Source organism: Diadema antillarum, unplaced genomic scaffold (genome assembly GCF_040938485.1).
Source record: "Diadema antillarum isolate AM-2024a unplaced genomic scaffold, OU_Dant_1.0 scf00000016, whole genome shotgun sequence".
NCBI lineage: Eukaryota > Metazoa > Echinodermata > Echinoidea > Diadematoida > Diadematidae > Diadema > Diadema antillarum.
Window position 1 is genome coordinate 1,200,983 of NW_027270905.1, and position 22,515 is coordinate 1,223,497.

At 39.2% G+C, this 22,515-nt stretch overlaps 1 protein-coding gene across 1 annotated transcript in view; it reads right to left on the reverse strand.

The window, feature by feature from the left end:
• LOC139725152 (interleukin enhancer-binding factor 2 homolog) overlaps window positions 1-22,515 on the reverse strand; it is a 91,931-nt gene that overhangs the window by 16,174 nt on the left and 53,242 nt on the right. Inside the window, exon 12 of the mRNA XM_071636245.1 lies at window positions 20,938-21,093. Coding sequence (XP_071492346.1) covers window positions 20,939-21,093 — 155 coding nt within the window. The 3' untranslated portion in view covers window position 20,938. The remainder of the gene's footprint in view (window positions 1-20,937; window positions 21,094-22,515) is intronic.

Consider the following 22,515-nt stretch of genomic DNA (forward strand, 5'->3'; position numbering starts at 1 on the left):
TTTTGTTTTGCTGAAACTACTCTGACTGTTGGGTGATAAAGTGCAGAGATAAAAGAGGCAGAAAACCATTGCATCATCATGGCAATGTCTATCAAAAAGAAGACTCATTATCACAGATTTCCCTGTTAATACTGTGTTCGTAAAATCTTTGTTCGCCACATACACACCTTATGGACAGCTTGCACTTTAACATAATAATACTGATTCGAATCATTTTAATTATCAATTGAGTATAACAACAGAAATTTCAAGACCACTTTTCTTACTCGGCACAATTCTTGGGTTTAATAGTCATAGCTGAATAATTTCAACAACAGAACACAACTTAATTGTCATCACACAGACATCTCACTTGGCACCTTGCACCTACACAAACTGAACAATCTATTCCTGATCTTTCTTTCTTTCTTTTTTGTCTCAGCGGAATTTAATGATGACAGAGTCATTCTTTGCATACTTCTTCACTGATCACCCAATTACCTATCATCAATCATTTCAGTTTCTAATTTTGTTTCCTCTCGGTGGTTCTCCTATACAAAGTCACTTTTATTATGGATGGGGGATAGGATCTTTAGGCGATAAAATTCCTAACTGCATGGCGGGTCAGGTAATGTAATGTGTCGACAGAACAGAGACAATGCCAATTATCGCTGCATTCACACACAAGAATTATCAAGTTTTCGCATCGCAATTAAAAAAAAATGTAATTTGCAACTGTTCACACATGCACACACACACACACACACAAATTAACTTGGCTGCTAATAGAGCGCTTTGAACCTCCAGACTGCACATAAACATGCCTATTAAAACAATGACCGAAATGTGATCCTGGGCATCATTGTGTGTTGTGTGCAGCTAGTGTGGCAAGTTGCATTATGTGGTTTAAAAAAAAGAAAAAAAAAAGAAGAAATTAATGGTCCCTTTGTGTGCATGGCAATTTACGACGGTAGCTAGTGTGACCAAGTATTAGATTGCGATGCGTATCCTGAGAGTTAACTTCTTCTTTTTTTTTTTGTGGCCACACAAAAGAAGAAACTGTTTTTCTAAAACTGTTAATTTCCCGTATGTGTGAACAGAACTGATTACTTGTCATTCAGACTGTTCTCTCACTGCTTGAAGAAAAAATGAGGCGCTAGAGACCCTTGGATAGACAACGGCAGATTACTAAGTATATCTTCGCGCCTTTGCCAAGGGACGGATCCCTCGCGGTGATAATTTCGAGCCAAGAGGGCTGAAACATATAAAGAGAAAATGTGATAGAAAGAGACAGTACTCCAGTTACCACACACACACACACACCCACACCCACACACACACACACACACATGCGTATGCAGATGCGCACTCACTGGCAGGTATGTTTTTCAGGTATGCAGCGTCTGCCTAATCAGGACAGCCAAGGCACGAGGAGGGGGAAATGAAAGCAATTTGCTTATAATGAGGCTGTAATTGGGATTTAGGGGGACTTGATGAGTTCCGTAACTGACGGCATTCACCACTTGGAAATGACCCCCCTCCCCCATCCCCCCCCCCCCCCTATCCTCACCACTCCCAAACAAGGACCATCTGCATCGTAGATCATTTCCAAGTTCTGCTGGCATCACATCGCCCTTGCTTGAATCCCACCCTCAAAGGAGGTTGAAAAATGCTCTTTGCAAACAACCTTGACAGGGAAAAATCTCTCGCTACCCCTCAACAGCTTCACATGCTTCCCAGACACAACTTGAATGTGAAACAAGGCAGGAAAGGTGGAGTTCTTTTGTTTTGTTTTGTTTTGTTTTGTTTTTGTATTGCAAGTGGATTGTTGATACTTTGTCACATAATCTGCAGTTCTGCAAATCAGTATGCATTCTCATCTCTCATCTCTTCTTCCCTTGATATCTGGATCAAATTCTTGCATGTGTGTGTGTACGCAACTCAACTGCAGCTCTTTGACGTCAAAACTTTGTTTGGTAATGTCTGCCTCCTCTGAGCTTATACTGATGAATATTGCATATCATTGAATTATCCAGGAATCTTTTATCCGGAGAGGTTATGACAGGCCATGACACATTTCAGTCTATTTTGGTTCATACTTTAAATAGGAGCCCCTCGATGGATTTGGTGGGCAAGTTCAGTAAATTTCAGACATCCCAGCAGTTTTATGATGATTTAATAAAAATGCCCAGGCATCACAAGAGAAGAAAAATTTATAGAACGTTTCTTTCCAGTGTTAATGTCACATCTCAGTCAGGAAATCACATTTTGTGTGATATTTCTGGATCCATGGCATTTGCTCCTGTGACAATGGCTCCCATGAAATATCCACATGCTAATCCAAACAGAAATTCTATCCATGAACATAACCCTTACCCTAATCCTCACAACAAACTAAACTTGAAACCCTATCACAACCCTAACTCTAAGTCCTTGAGGAAAGTAAGACTGGAGCGATTGTCACAGGAGCAAATGTCGTGTCACCAATGTTTCTATTATGTCTCGTGTGCATAAAGTCTTCAAGTTGGGATCTAGGCAAGAGCACCCCTCCAATAACATGCCAGTCCTCATACTATGTAAGCTGTTATTTTCGCGCACAGATATTTTCGCAAATGAGGTCACAGATACTTCGCGAGATGTGGTTTTTGCGAATTGACATCAACGCTATCGTAGATGCACTATTACCCTAGTGCATGGCGACATTTTTGCGTGTTGTTAAATTCGCGATCCAACAGCAATTCGCAAAATTTGCAAAAATCAAACCCTCACGAAAAGAACAGTTTACTGTAAAACACAATATTTTCGGGAATGAAATTTTCGCAAATTGGAGCCGACAGTCTTTTTTTGCGGCACGAAATTTTCGCAAGTTGCTGCTAAACATTCATTGCATAAAGTGTAGACAAGAACTTTCATGTGCATTTTAATTTTGCAAATCCTGGCTCTCACGAAATTCGCGAAATTAAAATGCACGTGAACACTTCTCCTTTTACAGTATACAGTACTTTTTAAATTTCAGACAAATACTGTACCATCCACCCGCAATAAGCCTGCACGTGACGTGACACATTACTAATTACTGATACAAAATACTAATTACTAATACAAAATATTAAGTGAGGAGGAAAAGGAACCACAGAGAATGAAGCATCACTGTTATGGGATCCTATTGATACCACTTAAGGAAATAATTCCTGCCGCCTGCAGTAACTTCATAACAATTGCCGACCAAGGCACACTGACACACACGCAAGGGAACCATCATGCTTCCCGTTGTAACATTTGTACACGATAGGAGTTAATACTAAAAAAAAGGAAAGAAATTACAGGCACCATTTTATTACTGGCTAATCATGAAACACGACTAGGAGATTGCTGAAAGGCAGTCTCGATTGAGTCAAAGTCATAAATCACTGCCTTATTGAAGCACATAATGATGAATCACAATATCACAGGCACTAACGGGGGAAAGGTAATTGCTGCGCAAAGTGGAAATGGATCATATTACTCCGGCTACAACGGGGCAGAATTTAAGCGCCGAAATGGATCACACATATACAAATCAATTTGTGAGAAACTGCACAGAGCTGTAGGAGTGATTTGCTTTCTTTTTCTCTAAGAAAATCATGAGTCACACTCCGTTTGTTCTTTTCTCAGATTTCTACAAACACAGCTATTTGAACATGACAAAGTGAATTTTGAATAAGAATGCAGTTATATGACAGGACATCAATTAATTTTGTAGGCCCGTAATGAAAGCCTAGAAATATCGTTCGTGTATATTTCAAAATGCGAAATTATGATTGACGCATTAATTGGTATCACAAACTCAATTTTTTTTTTTATTGCTGTGATGAAATGCCAGAAATATTACACTCAGAAGAGAAAATGCACGGCTAAATTTGAATCAAGAATAAACATAACTTTTCAACTTCCTCCTCGTGTCAACACAAACTTTTTGCTTTTGCTTTTCTGCCGATGTTTCTTTGATGTCTGCCGTGTAGCTAATTCAACTCGGATCAATAAAAGCATTCGACAGTAAGTGGCTGAATGGTGCACATTTAAAGTGTACATGAGAAAAGTCATGTTCAGAAAAAAGCAAAAACACAATGATAAGAAAAAAAAATGCTTTGAATACAAACAGCCTTCACAAATTAACGACATCTGTGCTTCCTTGACAGCATAAGTGCTCCTAAATTTTTTTTTTTTCTTTCCCCTAAGAATTTTCAGCATACAAAATTTTGATTTTATGTATTGCAGAGGCATGGGGTGGCACTTTCATAGGGTGTGACATTGCTTTATGACTTTATACAATGAAGGTACTAGGTTAAAATTGAAATCCATTTATACTCTGTGTATGTGTGTGTGCCATTTGGTTCGTTGTTGTTTTTGACGAAAGACAAGACTTGCTAAATACAAACTACAGAAGTCTAAAGAGCGGAGAAAGAGAGAGGGCGAGAACTAGGATCTGAAATATGAGGAATTTGTAATACAATGTTACACAAATGTGTGTCAAAGGTGCAGTGACAGGCAGACAAGAGAAAACAACTGGATTTCAAGTCTATACAACAAAAATCTGTCAGCCAAATAATACAATAGACAGACAGGCAGACAAAATCATGTCTCGAGCTGAAAGTAAAAAAGAAAACAACAACAAAAACTCTTCAACTCTCAAGTTTATCACTCAATGAAAGCTATTCAAATTTAAGAGAAGAAATAAAATGAAACAATGATGCAAATCTTGTAAATCGTTCACTTGTTTTGCCCACAATACATCAAAGAGGAGGAAGAAGTCTCTCACTCTGTCTCTTTGAGAAGACGTCTCACAGACACCAGCAGGGCCAGAGGACCCCCGTATCAGTCAATATCTTGCCCTCATCTGTGCCCTCCACCTGGGCATACGTGATGAGGAGGAGTTGCTGGCAAGTTGCACATTTCACTCCTTGTGGCAACCGGCAGTCCTCGTAAGGAGCCTTGTCAAACCCCCCGCATCAATTCTATTGACACATCTCTTCACAAGATCCAATACTACATCTATTAACTTGTTCTGTGCTCTTCCAGGAGGGCAGAGCTGTGGGAAAAAAGGAGTTGGGGGGGGGGGGGGGGGTTCTGGATGGAGGGAGGATGGGGAAGAACAAAAATATTCATATGTCAGGACAATGGAGGGATTCCTACGGGAGGCTTGCGCGGCGAAAATTGTGGATGAAGGAGTCGCAATGCTGTCCCTCTTCTGTTAATTGTCCATCTCATGAGCAAAATCTATCCTCACGAATCAATACGGGTTGTGCGCATGCAGGGTGTGGGGAGAATTTTTGAGTGACAAATGAAGGCAGAATGCACAATAAGCCACAACTCAAAACCCAGACATACTCTACAAATCAATAAAAATGATTTGAAAATTCTTAACCACAAGGCAATTGAACATTGGGTGACGTGTGCCAAAATGCATTAGGATGTGCCTTTATGCCTGGACTATCTTTCTACTATAAGGATTAAAAGTGGCACTCTAGTCAAGGATGGCAAAATTATCAACAGCACTGCAGTATTTTGAAGGCTGAAGGCTGAAAAGGCATATCTTTCATTAAAAACAGTACTTTTGCCTTTCCTGCAATAGACAGATGTAGTAATATAGAAACATAAATGGCAAGTTACATTGGTATTGGTAATTAAAGCACGCAGTATCAAGAGATAATGAGCATAAAAGTCATTAGGACCATGTATGCTCTAGGTTCATACCACTATGTATGCATTTGTGAAACAATATCAAAACTAAAGGCATCTTTGTTGAAACAAAATTATACTGATTCCACTTTACAGCATTTTTAGATCTCACATGAAATTTTGCATACCTTACCCTTTCCCCTGATTATAACGACTTAAAATTATTTTCTGCCTCATCACAAAGGAAGAACAAAGAACACCTTTCATAAACCTACCATATTTCTCGATTCTTAAGTTGCTCAGGTCCTGCTATTTCTGGATAAAAGCTAGATTTTAAACATGCATGGAAGAAAAAAAGCTGGGTAAGCTGCAGTACATCAAGAGTACATTACGTACACGTTTCACAAAAGATACCTTTTTTTGTAAGTCGGGATTTGCCCTCGCAATGTTCACGAGGTTCAACATTATCAGTTTCTCGAGGATAAGGACCCCATCACTGCCTGTTTCTTGATTACTTGCAAAGCATAATGGGTTTGAAAGGTTTTGGAGAAAAAAACCAACAACACACACACAGGAAAAAACCAAACAACCAGGAAAAAAAAATAATAACAACCTGGCAGCAACGAGCTCGAAAGACAGGGAGAATACCATGCGGTGGTCTGGAAATCATGTGTGTGCAAACATATGTGACACACACACACACACACAAGCAAAATGTGTAAATCACTTTGAAATTCCATCCTTATAGTCATTGGTCTTTTTTTTTTCAATAACACTTTTCTCTCTTTTTTTTCAATAACACTTCTTTTTTTTTTCAATTTGAGTAACCCAATACTTCTTGTGGGATTTACACTGCAGCGGTGGGCTTACACAGCGAACCTGTGAGATGGCATACATTAAGGCACTGCAATATCACCGCAATATACTTTATCGTCACTGTGATAAATGATCGTCCCGCTAGCACTCCACACCAGATATGAGTGCTTGTGCATTTAAGTGGAGGAACTGACAGCCACTTATTAGCGTATCTGATAGCGGTGATTTGAATCACGAAGTCCAAGTGGCAAGCGACGATCCTCCTTGGCTACCATTAATTACAGGAGGTGATGATTTCTATGTACTGTGACTAAGGTGCAATCGGATGTCTTTTCTTAAGTTTTCTATTCAAAATTCCTCATAGCTTTGAGTAGGCATGCACGACATGGCTTGGATATCTCACAATGTGATATCTGAGGTTTTACTTCTTTTTGTGTGTGTTTGTCCAAGATTAAATCACTAAATATAGAGTTCAGTATGTATATAGAGTTCCTAAGCCACATAGAGATAACCAGCACAGTTTGTCACTTTAGGATATTTTTTTTCCCAGACCTTGTGTGTATGATATTACATGAAAATGACGATGTGCTTGCTGCATACACGTAGTTGAGCAAAATTGTCTTTTTCCACTTCTTTTACTATTACCTGATCAATGATGACAGGTTACTTACTCCATACAAACTTTGGCCGATATTGCATCTTGTTAATAGTTGAATCAACATGAGATGATGATAAAACTCATGCATTACCAAGGGGATCATCATTCGTTCTCCACCAGTCACATACCCACAAACACACACACACACACACACACACATACACGTCATGTGACTTAAATAACCTGTGCAAGCCATGAACAGCATTCTACTTGTGCTCCTATTATCCAAAATACAGCAGCAAAATAGCAATTTGTGGATAATCGTAATCAAGGTATTAATACAAGTTTTTATAAATGACCTTTCTAGCACTCGAGATTACTCGCAACCATGATAACGTGAACCTGAAAAGAGTATTTACAGAAGATTGCAGCAATGGAGGTATATGACTAATACAGTCGCATGACCGTGTTTCAACCTTTTGGAATCCCTATGGACATGACATGAGACAAGCACAATGGTTCTGCAATAGGCATTTACTCTTGGTTACAATCTTCTGGCCCTAAATTGTTTGCTAGTTTCTCTTTCCATCCACACCCGAAATGCTTTCATCCCCGGTATCCTCTCAAGAAAAATTTGTTGCTCTAGTTGATGGGCAACACTCAATTAATCTATTCCCTCCTTGCAATAGTTGTTGCGCTATCATAAATTCTCTCTCTCTCTCTTAATCTTTCGTCACAGTTGTCTTTCGATCATCTGCAATTTTTGTCCTCTGGAGAATATGATCCGACGTCGGTGATGACAACAGCAGACACGCGAAGGGAGACAATGCTCATTAATTTCTGATGTTAATAACCCGGCAAATAATTTTTCAGGACATTAATCTCTTCCTCCTGTAGATGTGCATGCATCTCATCTAAACCACGCTCATCACGAGCCCATCATTAATCTGTAATCCTGAAGTGCACACTTGTAGAGAAACACTAGATTGAAAACTATGTAAGTACGCCTACACAAACTGGAGTGCCGATACTATGCAGATATTGCATTTTTAGATGTGTAATATATTACCTAGCAACCCTGTGGGGGTTATATTTTCCCCTAAGAGATTATATCTTCCTATGAAAGCATGCAGCACTGAGGGAAAATAAAGGGAAAAATAACTCCCAAGGGTCTGTCAAATGATATACTTTTATATCACACCAATAGACAAGGCAATATTTGTTACGGTTTACAAAAATACACCTCATTTCATTCTAGCCCCCCTGGACAGCCCGTAAAAGGCTGGAATCACATTACCCGACACAACGTCACTGCATGGCAATGTGATGATTTTGATTCTCGCTGCATTAGTCACGTGACTGCACTATGACCAATCACTGACCAAGTATTTATGCAGATAATTTAATAAAATGTAATACTACCACCATACGTTGCATGAGCGAAATGCCAAATCAGACTTTCATGCTTATAATCCATGTGATGTTGAAGGTGTTGTGGCCAAGTGGACTGCAGGCTGTGCTTTAAGTGAAAAGGTTTAAGATTCAAGCCCCGCCTCAGCACTTGCATTCTCTTTATCCATGAAGACACTTTGTCCAAGTTCCTCCTCACCCAAGTATGTTGAGTATGACCTAGAACGCTGAAGGTTAATGTGGCTGGATTTGGTGTGAAACGTGCCCAAAATGGCAGCCTAAATGGAATATTTCCCAGCTACTGAAGTGGGAGCACTTCCGGTCACGGGAGCAATGATGCATTTGTAAAGCACTTTAAGCACCACAAGATAGTGAAAAGATAACTGCGTAATAAAGACAACTATCATTCACTCAATAACAATTCTATACCTCTTCTTCACATGATTGCACATTCCCTGCACTACGATATATCGAGCCATGCTGAGAATACCATAACTTTGCAAGTGCATGTCCGAGGTTCTAATACTAGTAGTTCACCTGCTCTGACATTTCAGTCCAAACCTCAGCGATGTGGTGATAGTATGTTCAAAGCCAAATGCTAAATAGTTACAAAAGGAGGTGGAGGTCTAGGGAAGACATTGTCATGGCAATGAATAGATCTCTGACATAGGTAGAACATTTATATCAACCATAACTAAAGAATAAAGTACAATAGATGAGCTGCATCTGTATTTGGCCATGTTTGTCTCTACAGGGAGTGAGTGTATATTTAATTTCTCCATATCATATTTTTCACAAATTTTTTTTTTTTAGTCATAGAGAACAGGCCAAACAAAGCCTTAGTGAGGATTCAGTTAAAGGTTTTTGCACAAAGATGTCTGCAATTCAATTTGATTTTGAGCTGCCATCCTTTTTTTTTCCATAGATTTGTACAGTCTACCTTCTGTGCATGTGGTTTTCGCATTGGATAGTCCTTGTTCATGAATGCATCCATTCATATCCAGAGCATGTGAGATCATCTGTGGCATATTTTCTTCTATCTTTTTGTTTTTGTCTTTGTTTTGTTTTTTTGCAACACAGAAATACATGGGACATTAACCGGCAGGGTGGCAGACACCAAGTTCTGAATGCCGATACCGCAAGATCATCACAGAAAGTCAGTCTACGACCTTCAATGACCCCAGTTCCCACCATGATAAAGTGAACTGTCAGTCATCCCTTTCTGATTGATTTGTGCCTCTCCTTTTCATTCTCTTTCATTCTCACTTTTCCTCTCTCTTCTTTCCCTCTATCCTCTCCTATCCCTCTCTATCATGTCAGCTCATTCATCTTATTTCAGTCAATTTCACTCGACAACAATGCCTCCCTCCTCCTCCTCCTCCTACGCCCTCCCAGCTCCATGATTGAAAGATGCGAATCTTACCTCTCCGATCCCCCCTGGTGCAGGTGCGCGCAATCAACATGAGGATCCAGCCCAGCCCCTTTCACAAAACTGGAGCTACACAAGTCCCGATCTTGCATCACAAGAGAGTCGTACGTATTCATTTCGAGGGTCCATGGAGGCAAAGAGCTTTAGATAAGAACAGACTCAGACCATATATATTTTGATGCATGTGAGGTTATCTCTTTCCACACATAAACATCCGCTCAGACACACACACAGTCCACCAATTTGTCACTTTGGGTAGGAAATCAACATCCATCTTTTGACTGTCGCGCTAAAATCATATGCGATGCATCAAATTCTCACGGTAGCACGTGCCACCTGCCGCATACCATGTGATACTAGTGCCTTTTTTTGTTTCCAAACTCACAGGAGTTTATACGGTTTGGCGCTTTCACCAATGGCGCCCTCAGGATCTTATGCATCACAAACTCAGTTGCAAACATGTTTATCTTTTTTGGGTATCGTTCATAATATCAAGAAAATTGCTTCTTTGATTTTATTTCTGTCTAAAATTGAGAAGTTTTTGGCCAGTTTTTGAACACACACAATGAGGGTACTGTTATGTTTCTTTTTTAATTTTGTAAAACTCTTTCTTATACAAAACAGCTGCAATTGAAACTACACAAACAGGAATATTTCTGGGAATCATGATTTTTTTTTCTACGAAAGACACGCTTTCATGATGTTTACCTCGAAACTCTGAAACACTGCTAGGTTGTCCCTATTTGTTTCATCTAGATGGAAGATGTGGGGGAAAAAAACTACTTTACAGTGTAAGCGATACACTCGAACATCTGTGCGAAACTCTGCTCATACTTCACCATCACAGAAGTGAAATATATCGGTGCGATGCACTCATAAAGAAGAGAGAGAGAGAGAAAGATAAAGAAAGACAATTATACCATGCATACATGAATGTCACAAAGTATTTTGTGCAGGGGTACTTTGCTTGTATGAAAAAAACAAAAAACAAAATTAAATACAATATAGTTGGGCTGATGATGGGCGACTTTGTTTTCAGCATGTGGTATCTTCATATACCTGTATTACAAGAGAGAAGATTTGACTCAAATAAAACACACGTCCACATCCACAATAAATGGCTAATTACTCATTCATCTCCCTGGAAATATGACGTCGGAAGCTGTTCCCAGAGCCGGGGAAAAACCGCGGACAATTTGACTGGCGGTGACATGAAACGGGAGTGATGCGACATATGATGATGTCAAAAAATGGCTAAAGGTCATAGATCTTCGGAAAAGGGATGGAAATCGACGATTGACATTCCGCAGATGGGGCGAGCAACCAAGAGGAATTAGGCTAAATTGAAATCTCGTTTGGCCTCAAGTATTACCCATTCAAGAGGATTGAAATGGTAAGATAATGCATACCAAATTTGGAACAGAGAGGGCAGGTCATGCTTATCTTACTAATGTGGATATTTTTATTTCCTCTTTAGTTTTCTATCTCTCTCCCTCTTTCTCTCACAAAACACACAACAAAAACATACATGCACACACAATATTCATCAATCACAGTTTATATACAGTGTATATCTGAGAATGTCTTGAAGTCCCATCTCTTCCCCCCCCCCCCCAACTGTTCCAAGCAAAATACCTGCCTTGCAAAGTTTTAATCATGTTTATTCCTACAAACGTATCGGTATGTATTTTTGCTATGTACATGACATTTACACAAATCTATGCAGGTAGCATAGACAATACCATCTACATCGGAATGAGATACTGTTTTGCATACAGAACAAAATTTTCAGCAGATATTTAAGCACAATTATACAAATTGTGCATAAAATTCATCTTACTGAGGGAAAGAAATGCAATAAATGTAGAAATGTAGAAAAAAGGGGGGGGGGACAAATTTCTCGTACTTAATTAGGTCAGAGATGTTTGTTTCTCAATGAATGTAAAGTTTGTTAAATGCAATAATCAGATGACTAATCCATGACACACCATTTGTAGAGACGGTCCATTCATGGTGGTAATGACAGAGATGATTCAGTTCTTAGGGTCCTGGTACCCCACGTCGACATATGCACACAGCTCCCTTATTGTCAGGTACTGTATACTACTTGCAGTCGGGTAAATGACCAACCAAATATCTCCTAACTTTCTTGCTATCCTTATTACTGTTTTAAAGGCTTCATTCATGGCCTTTCATCTCGCAATATGTGCCGCTGCAAACTCTGGCAAAAGGGCACTCAAATTCACATAAATGTTAATGTGATGGTTTAATATGAACAGTGTTCTTAGGAGAAATGTAAAATGTATCTATACAGAACAAAATGTGTGTCATCAACCTCTGGAAAATGAAAATATTTTCACACTGATGTTCTTTCATGAAACAATTTACAGTATCATATATTATGTTTCCTTCACAATACAAAAAGAGTAATATCATACCACTGTTACACTCACAAGCCCACATTGACCAAATGCTCATTTTTCTTCCCCCGCAATCTGTCTTGCTTATTTCATTGTATTTGTAAGAATTAAAGTAAAAAAAAAAAATCTCCTTTGGGTACGTACCCCACTGGGGGCTTTGCATGCACAAACACACGCACACACACACACACACACACGTTTGTCTCTCGACTACCCCGTCCAAGATTGGGTATCATGATTTTTTTAACTGCGGGGAAAATGAGAAAGCTATCATTATGATTGCAAATAAAATACATGAGAAACACAGGCCTCCAGCACCGGTATTAAGGAAGAAAAACAAGCCGATCAAATTTCGAAGAAGTAAACCTCTCCGATTACAGACTTGCAACAAATTTTATAAGTTATTGGAGGTTAGTGGAAAAAAAGGACTGTTAATATTTTTAGTTAAATGGCATCTCTGGGGGGAAAACGAAATACCAAACCATACGAGTGTGGAAAGAGGGGTATCTAACTTCATTTCAAAATGGGCAATTTCTCCCTTAAAGATTGATTATGTAAGGATTATGTGTTGTTATACTAATGATGCACAGGATAGAGTGTGTTATCCTGTGCATCATTAGTTTTATAAAATGGGTCGAAAACTAACAGCATTATTCACGTACCTTTGTGGGTCAATACCAGTCAGCTACATGTAGCACTCGCTCAAAAGTCAAGATGTCCGAAGATGTTCGTCCCAAACATTTACGCACGTCGCACTCGGAAATCCCGCACACTCACCTAGTACTGTACGTACGTATAAGAGTATACGTACGCCACGTACTGTTTATGCACAAGAAAGGCCGCCGGCTGTTGTGGCAGCCCGCGGCCCGAACTAGAAGTTGTTTACAGGATTGACAGCGCGTATAGTAGCGCGTGACGCACTTGTAACAACTGATTGAGTGCGCACTGCTAGTGTAAAACATTGTGACGTACGTCAGGCCAGGGAGGTGGAAGAGAGACTCTTCTTAGTGCTTACCTGAAGAAAATAATGCACGCACACGTGACTCATTTCAGCGCTTCCAATTGGCTACATTCTTGAACCCATTTTATAATATGTGTTGTCATGTGTTGTTATGTGCTGTTTAAATGCTAAGATTATCTTTCTTTTCTTGGAACTCACTGAACACTACTGTCAGTCCATGAAGGATCTGAATTAATATAATGGCCATATTTCCAAAGTTGTAGGTTCAAAATCTAGGTCACTTAGTATCTGTAAGAAATGCCTTACAATGCACATGCAGTGTATTTTGAGGCCTTATTCACAAGCAGCACACAACATTTAATGATTGTTATCATATCTCATATCGTCACTGGGGCGACAAGACCATGTATCTACACAATGTCAAATGTTCAGTAGAGCTAAAAAATGGCAGCCAAAGCACTATTTGATGATATCAAATGGGATAGCCTTTCCTTTGACATGCTGTGGTGGCTTCATTTTTGGGGTAAGACAGCTCAGATTTGGATGGGACATCACTTACCCACCCGAGTATCTGACCATTAATCCCTGAAAAAGTCATGTTCACCAAAATTTGAGATACAAAGTCTTGTCACCCCAGCGACAGTACAACTGTATATGTTTAACCTGAAAATGATCAGACTAACATGGTTGCTACTCAAGTCTTGTACACCATATTTGAAGAGAAGCATTAAATTCCCTCTGGTAGCAAAATGAATAATGTCTGAATCATATCCCAGAATCCTCAACTGATTCGAAATGCCCTATCTTCACTCAACTGCACATTTGAACCTATTCCCTGAGAATTTGTGAAAGCCTTACAGACAAGGCAAACTAACCATCAGCTTCCTGTGTATAAAATGGGGTAAAGGACACTTTTTAAGGGGGAGACAGATTTCGTTTGACCCCTTTGAAATATTTTAATGTGATATTTCAAAATCAACAGTTTAGCCACTGTTGCTAGTCTTGGGGGGGGGGGGGTAATCCTCTGTTGGCGTAAGTAATCGTCAAAGCATGACATAAGAGTCTATCACACGAATGAAATTTTGCGAAGATAAACACTGTAAGAAGTTCTGCTTGGAATTTTTCCAGTGTGAACACAAACTCCCCTAGTTATCTCACAAGTTAAAACTTGCAAATGATGTTGCGACTTTAAAATATCTCTTTCATGAGTTTTGCATGTGTGTTGGCCTGAAATCTTGCTCACTACCCCTTGATGCATATAATCTCAAATCACCTACAGGAGTAGTACTGTCCTGCTCTGAAGTTCCCGAGAGCTAAAACTACCTTTAAACTCATCAAGCTCGGAATGGGCAAATGCAGTACAGACCTGCAATAAGGTCAGATCTGGAGGTGCTGCAGAATCTTGATCCAGTCTGAACACAGGTATTCAATATCTCACAAGATTATATCTCCCTCTAACAGCGATTGAGAGTAGACACATGTACTAATGAAAACAGTAACGATAATGTTAACCATCGGCCAAGAAGCTCCCAACACAGGTTTAGACATGATGTAAGAATACCCTGGATTTACTCTATAGCTTGCTTTTCATCACATGCACTGTACTCTAATTGTTATATGGCTTGTTGACTGAATGACTCCATTTTCTCAACCTTTATTACTTAAACATGATCTCATTCTTATTCATGAGTGCACACGACAAGATAGCTTTCTACAGCACATCTTGTACCTGCTGTGTGTATGTACAAGCTGTGGATTGCAATTAAGACTTTGTTGCACCATTTGAACGGAATCTCAACTCCCGAGCGTTAAGCCGGAGATGCGGCTGGTTCCACGAACTTGCTGGCGATACAAAGAGCAACTTGGTCGCACATAATGCCTGTGAGAGAGAATGTGGGGATATGAGGGTTCCCCCCCTTCCAGCGAGTCATAAAATGGGAGCAAAGCGTCTCCTCAAGGGTATCACATGACAAGTGAAGGCGATGATTACTCTTCTTTACTGACTTCGCCGTGGAAACTGGAGCATCTCCAATCAAACTGTGGAAATTAAAAAAAATACTCCAGAGATGCTGGCCACACCAGATGACCTAGGATAGCTGCATGGCAGGTCGGCGACAGTTGCAGGCAACAGACCTCCTTTTTCTCGTCTTTTTAAATCTTTCTTTTTTTTTAGCCCTTCCAAGTGCCAAATAATCTCCCCAGCAGATGGCATCAGAATATCCCAGCTTCAATATCTAGATTGAAAGAAATCAACCACTCAAGTTTCATGAATATTGTCTAGACTATTTTCAAATGTGTCCAATCGGTCACCAGAGGATGTATGTCTGTTGACTGCTCAAGCTAGAAAACATTTTTTTCGAGCCTTATAAACCTATCCAGTTTGATAAGGTTGCCAATGTCATACAATGTAGCATCCTCAAACAAAACATCCTAAACTGCTACGGCCATGAAGAGGGGGTAAGCAGGGTAGGTTGTCCACACTGTGCAAATGTTTTAGAGTGGTAGCTAACCAACAGTGAATGTGAAAAGCCACTAGGTAGCTACTGCATCTTAAGATGAAGCAGATTTGTCGCGAATTTCATGAAACCCTGTACTCTACTGTCATGTGAGAATGTGCTCTTTCCTTGGTATTTTTTTAATCGTAATGTTATATCATTAAGAAGTTTAAAAAAAAGAGGAGTAACAATACTTCCTTTCCTACTTTCAGGGTCATACCATCTTCTCTAGTGAAGTATACTGGCAATGTTGTAAGTGCTTTGAATGTCACATCGATTTGCATTTTGCATTAATCATTCATATCTGGTTTCAAGATAAAATATCAGCCTTCATATTTGTTTTATTTATTCATTCACTGTTTGCTTAAATTCTGTAGCTGTTCTGCACACTTCATAGTGCAGACAGCATCATGTTTCGTGTGGTAGTAAGACGTCACAAAGACATGTCTCGGAATCATCACTCCCACGTAAAGAAGACAAACCCATCAGTCCACAGAGATGCTTTAGCTCACAGCGCTGTGAGCGAAGACATCATTTCACTCGCTCATCATCAGGAAGCGCGATGGTTGCTAGTTAGGGGGGAGTGGCATAGTGTGATCGATTTGCGGCGGGATCTTTGACGAATAGGATCTAGCAATCTCACTAAGGTGAATAAATCTGCATGGCAGTATTTTTTTTTTTTTCTTTTTTTTTTTGGGGGGGGGGTTGTTCCTCCTTCCTTGAATTCCTCTCTTTACTCAGGCACATCTGTTTGATACTTTTCAGTCATGTTTATCTCTATCAGTACCTCTTGCAGACTCACTGTGTAACATTTCAATGGCATCTTAAAGGGATGGTATGTAGAGTATTGGTGGAGATGAGAATTGGGCTTTTAACTTTTTGCGAGATTCCAAGAAAACACTTATGATATAGTACAGAGCATACCATTTTAAGAGGAATTTAAAGTTTATTTGACAAAAATTGGGTTTGGAATGACTGAAACATCCAAAAACAAAGTAAAACAAAGAGATTCCCACACTTTATTGGAATCGCTCTTGTTTGGATATCTCAGCCATTTCAAAACCAATTTTCCTCAAGTAAACGTTGAATTCCTCATAGAATTACATGCTCTTTCATATTTCATAAGAGGTTTCTCATTATCTCAGCAAAAAATGTTAGAAACCTGAAATTAGGTCTTAACCAAAACTATACGATCCCTTTAAAAATGATGTTCAGAGAAGGGTTTACTAGAGTGTGTACCTCATGCAGAAGACGGATGAATATGTACCACTGGAAAGCACTACATACCACTCTCTGTAAATGTATGTCGGTGTAAAATTTATTTTCACACGTGGTTCTACACTCTGTTGTGATTGGGAAGGTTATTACAATCAGACCAATTCGAGAGGATTACCAGTGTATCTGCCGAAATCACAATCATAATCTTTCAATTCTTGCCTCATATGTTGTATTTTGTGTTTCCTTTTTTCTTGCTTGGGTCTCTTAAAATAAGCTTGAAAGTACAAATGGCATTTCACTCTCCTCGGGAGTACCCTTAATAAAAAAACAATAACAACAACAACAAGATAGCGTGAATGAAACCTTTCTGCATCATTATCAAGTGAGCTTTAGGGGTGCAAACAATAGCTTCCCATCCTCGCGACAATAATCTTGCTTCAAAGGGCCTGCAAAACAAATCCTCTACTCTATATTCAAATGCACTAAAGCTGGCCTGTCAAAATAAACTATCACCAGAAAGCAGGACTGTAGAGAATATGTATGAAGCCTAATACCTACCCGATGGAAGTTTAAGATGGAATGGAAATTGATTTCGAAAGAGAAATGTACACTTAAGCCCATTTCAATCACCACCACTCCCAGCAGAAGGCATCTCATGTCAACATAATGACCATAAAAATAATCTGAAATGCAACAACAACTACAATAAAATCTGCAGCTTTTACACCAGGATATACTAGTACATGTAAGAGCAGAACTACACTCACTTCGCATTCTCTTTGAACAATCACAGTTCTATAAAAACAACTTTCTTCCCCTGAAAATCCGCATGTGAACTCTTCCACAACTTAGGCATGCAAACAAGGGCCTTCATGATCTAGCCTGTAAAGAATTTAACATCCATAGCACCCTTGTAACTGTATTATCAATATAACCTCTTTACATGATATGCTTGCTACGGCATCTGTTGTTGTTGCTTCTTTTTCCCTATAGTATGCCCAACATGATACTTTCAAATATTCACTGGGGCAATATGATTGATTTTTTTCCCCTTTGTTAGCTGCTAAATTTCATTGATCTCATTTGAAACAATAGACCAGTTCATAACTCCACTTTGCGCATGAGCAGAAAAAGGTCATTTGTACCGACAGGCATTTTGGTTTATTTATAATTCAATGAATTACGCATCTGTGATGTGATGATTATTCATGTGATCGTATCTTAATGGTGCTTGCAGCACATCCACCTGACAGCAAGCCTGGTATTTGGCAATATTAAAAGAAAAAGGTTGTTATTGCATTCGATGAAATGAATGCCTGCTAAAATGTTAACTGATGGACTATTCTGGTCACCTGTAAATTGTTACAGTGGGCAAACTAATAACTACGCCCCTTTGAAAACGAGTAAAGTGCCTAACCAACTGAGAAAAAAGAAAAGTCATTTGTATCAATGTATACATTACGAGCCAATTACGAACTGGCTTATTTTACAGTTTTCATTGCGCATCCTATGCCTTATTTGAACAGACCTCCAATCCTTAAAGTTATCAATGGTAATTTGTTATTTCATTTAAACTGATACCTTCACTGGAATAAACCCACATTACCTCTGATTTCAACACAGATAGTAATTCCTTATGAGTTTTATTGATGATGCTCTTGGTCTGCAATTTTATGTCAATAAAACTTCTTGATTCCACTGTGACACTTGCGTGCTATAGCACCTGACATGTTGTTGTTTTTTTAATACTGAATCCTACAACATGAAATCATTGATTTTCAATAGCTATGCAGTTTGAAAACACTTGGGATTGTATGCTATTGCAATTCATTTCAAATTTTTATGATGTAGTTCCATTGTCTAATTGAGGAAATTAGCATGTATTGTGGAATTTCACACATAATCTGTAGTAATACTATTATTTTTTAAGTATGCATGCTATAGAATGACTGATGTGCATTATTTAGAGTGAGTTTAAACTGACAGAAAATTGCAAATTGAACAATACACACACATACAAACACATTTTTTTTTCTCATATACTGTATACACTGAATATTTCGCGAGGTTTTTATTTTCACAAATTTCGCAAGTCAGGTGCTATTCGCGAAATTAAAGACACGCAAAACTAATGACTCTGATCCCGATGTGAATCTGACGTACGCGTGTACATTTCTCCGTTCAGTACAGGACTTCACGATCGCGAATTTAACCACTCGCGAAGTCGTTGGGAATTCCCGATTCGTGAAAATTTAGACTCGCGAAATATATGTACATGTATATATACACATACACACAAACACATAATGCAAACATACAAACACACATACATATCATGCATATAACATATATATTTTTTTTTCAATACACATATGGAGTATATACATGTATACGTGTCGTGCATATTGGTGACCATCTGCAGTAGGAATGAAGTAGTGGCTGTAGAAGCTCAACTAATGGGACTGGTGTAATTTTCTGTAAGCCAATGCACACTGTGTAAACCTATGAGAGAGACAAAGTATAGATGCTTCTTAGTGTTACTTCCATTATATGCAACATGATGCATGTGTTTTGCCTAGTAGAAGAATATACCATTGCTGGGAATTTCCCGAAAGTGTAAGTATAATCGGGGGGATCTTGTCGTAAGACAGACTTAGTATAGTACTAAAGAAAAAGAATGTGAATATATATTTGGAAATGATCACACAGAGTGATTACCCACAGTTAACAAATAGCAGCCATGCATTATGTTTTTGTACAATTCTAGAGATACTTTGACTTTCACTGGAAAAGAGACAAAATAGTATGGCTGTTCCTATAACGCTGTCAATCCAGTCAAAGTTCAAGACAAGTGCAATGAATCTTTTTTTTTCTTTTTTTTTTTAGATATATAAAAACACATACAATGTGTATGCACACACACACACACACACACACACACACACACACACACACACAACAAAGCTAACTAATTTAGAGCCTTTTTCCTGTTCTTGCTCGAGACCTTGAAGCTGTAAGGATTAAAGATATGGGTTTTGTTTCAAACATTTTCACTTTGTATCTTTGGTGATTATTTGGGTATATGGCAAGACTACTGGCAGCCTGCATTCTCCAGGAATGTTTGGATTCTGATACAGTTTGCAATTGGCACTGACATTCACCAAGTTAATATTGATATAATAGAAAGATAGTTCAGAGTCTAATATGACACTGTTGATCATTGAGAAATGGAAGCTTCTATGGGTATTGCAAACACACAGATTGCTATTTAAACACTGACTTGGTCCATTGCTGACCAAAGTATAAAGCCACAGAAAGACACTCACCAAAAGCATAACCTCATGAAAATGCAAGACGAGGTCAGCCTCTCTTGACAACTAACAAATGGTGGGACGTTGCAGGGCATTACAGAACTTTTTTTTATCACTTGCCTGGTCGGGCAAGCAAATTTTCATACTGTTTCAGAACACTTGCCCGAACATGAATTTTACTTGCAAGCTCGAAAAAAAGGTCCAAAGATATAAGAAAATGATGGAGAAAATCAAATGAAAGTCAATGGCTTAATAAAAAACAATTATTTGAATAGATAGCACATGCTGATTCTTACACTTAAACACATTAAAGTGACAACCTTGGTTCGATCGAGCGTTGATGTTGCATTGCATAGGGGCTTCTTCACCTTAGTGTTGGAAAGTTGCTGAAATGAAATTAAAGTCTGTTGCATCACCATACAGCCACTATCTTTGGGCTTCTGTATTGTTGACTTCAAGGGTTGTGGGTGGGAAGGGGAGTATTAAAAAAAAAAGGCGGCTTCAAAACTTTTTGCTTGCCTAATTTGGGCAAGCATTTTTTCTTATAGTTCCAAAATACTTGCCCGACTTTGGTTTTCACTTGCCCTGGGCAATCGGGCAAGCGCTTAAAGTAGCACCTTGCGCTGAGGTAGATTCATTTACCTCACTGGTCCTGTGACTCCATGGGCGCATCCTCACTCTCCTCCCCCTCGTCCTCCCCATCCTGCCCCTCCTCCTTGTTGTCCACCGGTGGTTCGTAGGCCTTCTCGCTCGGCGTCACAACGATCCCATCCCAGACAGACATTTGGGTTGCTATGCCTGCAACAACAAAGGAAACAACAAAGAATGTCAATCTAGTTTGAAAATGGAAGTATCTTTTTTTCTTTGCCTTATCAGAGGATTTGTTACATACATGTGAACAATGTATCCTATTACTTCCAATTGTGCACAACTTTGGTTGTGCCAGTTGGAATTGTTTGCAAAGGTATGTTTTGGCATAATTTGAATAGACAAGGCAGAGACATACTGCTGTAAAAGCATGTACACAACTCTACTGACACACAGACTAAACCTGTGCATCGCCCGAGTGGTATACAGTGGGCGAACAACCAACTATGGACCACTCCGAGGGAAGGAAAATTACCGGAAGCGGGAAACCAATTTACCGGACACCTGATACTGATTTTACTGGGAGCACTAAACTGATTTGTTGGATGCATGAAACTGTTGCTCAATGAATGAAATTATCAGTGGATACATGATATTAGTGTGGTCAGTAAGATCAGAGGATAGGGATTAAAAAAAAACCCCAACAACATTGTGTTCTACCCACTGTGTGAACAAACACATTTGCATGACCAGTGCTTCACTCAAGGCATCTAATATTAAATGGTTTTTTTCATATTTGTCATTCTTCCTGCATGGTCAACCTCGAGTGCAGGAAGCCGATGATCTGAATTCTTTATGAGAGACCAATATGAAAATCAGAATCTGGCTGCACAAGCTGCCTGTGAGTACATAAAAAACCCCACACACCTTGTGCAAGAATAACAAATCTGTAACCCCTACATCATTTTAATCAGCTACATTGAACACAAGAAGAGCTCTAAAAGTAATAGGCAACCCAACTTGATATTCATTTCTAAATAATGGAAAAACAGGAACGTGGCCAAAAAACTCTTTGTTTCATGAAAGGAAGCAGCTTTTAAAACCAACAATTGCATCAATTTAAATGGGGGAGGGGTTCATTCTCCTTTTCACGTGTAAATTATGAAGAAATTACAGAAGAAAGTTTTCATGCATAATCGCATATATGGTGAGATGAATCAATGAGAAACCTATCTCCTATATTGATGCATTACGAAAGCCACAGAATTTTAATCAAGAGCTTTTTGGGAGGGAACGGGTGGGGACGGGCGCATCCCACAGAAATGCATGAATTATGAAGTATCAAATTGCCTCCCCTGGGTTAATATGTGACCACGGATAGACGCGGATTAGAGCAGATTTCCTCCCGTCGAACATGTGTTACCCCCCAAGTACTGCACTCTCCCTTCCCAGCCCTGGCTGGCTATGGAAGGCTGCAGACTGCACGAATCGATCGGGGTCACCATTTCCCTTGCTCTCCCCTTTTCATCGAGCAAAAGTGCTTTCTTCTCCGCCCCCCAGCTTAAGGGGCTTTCAAGGGAAGCGAAGAAAAACTTGCAAGAAATGGTGGGACAGTGCTGGAGAAGTAGAGGG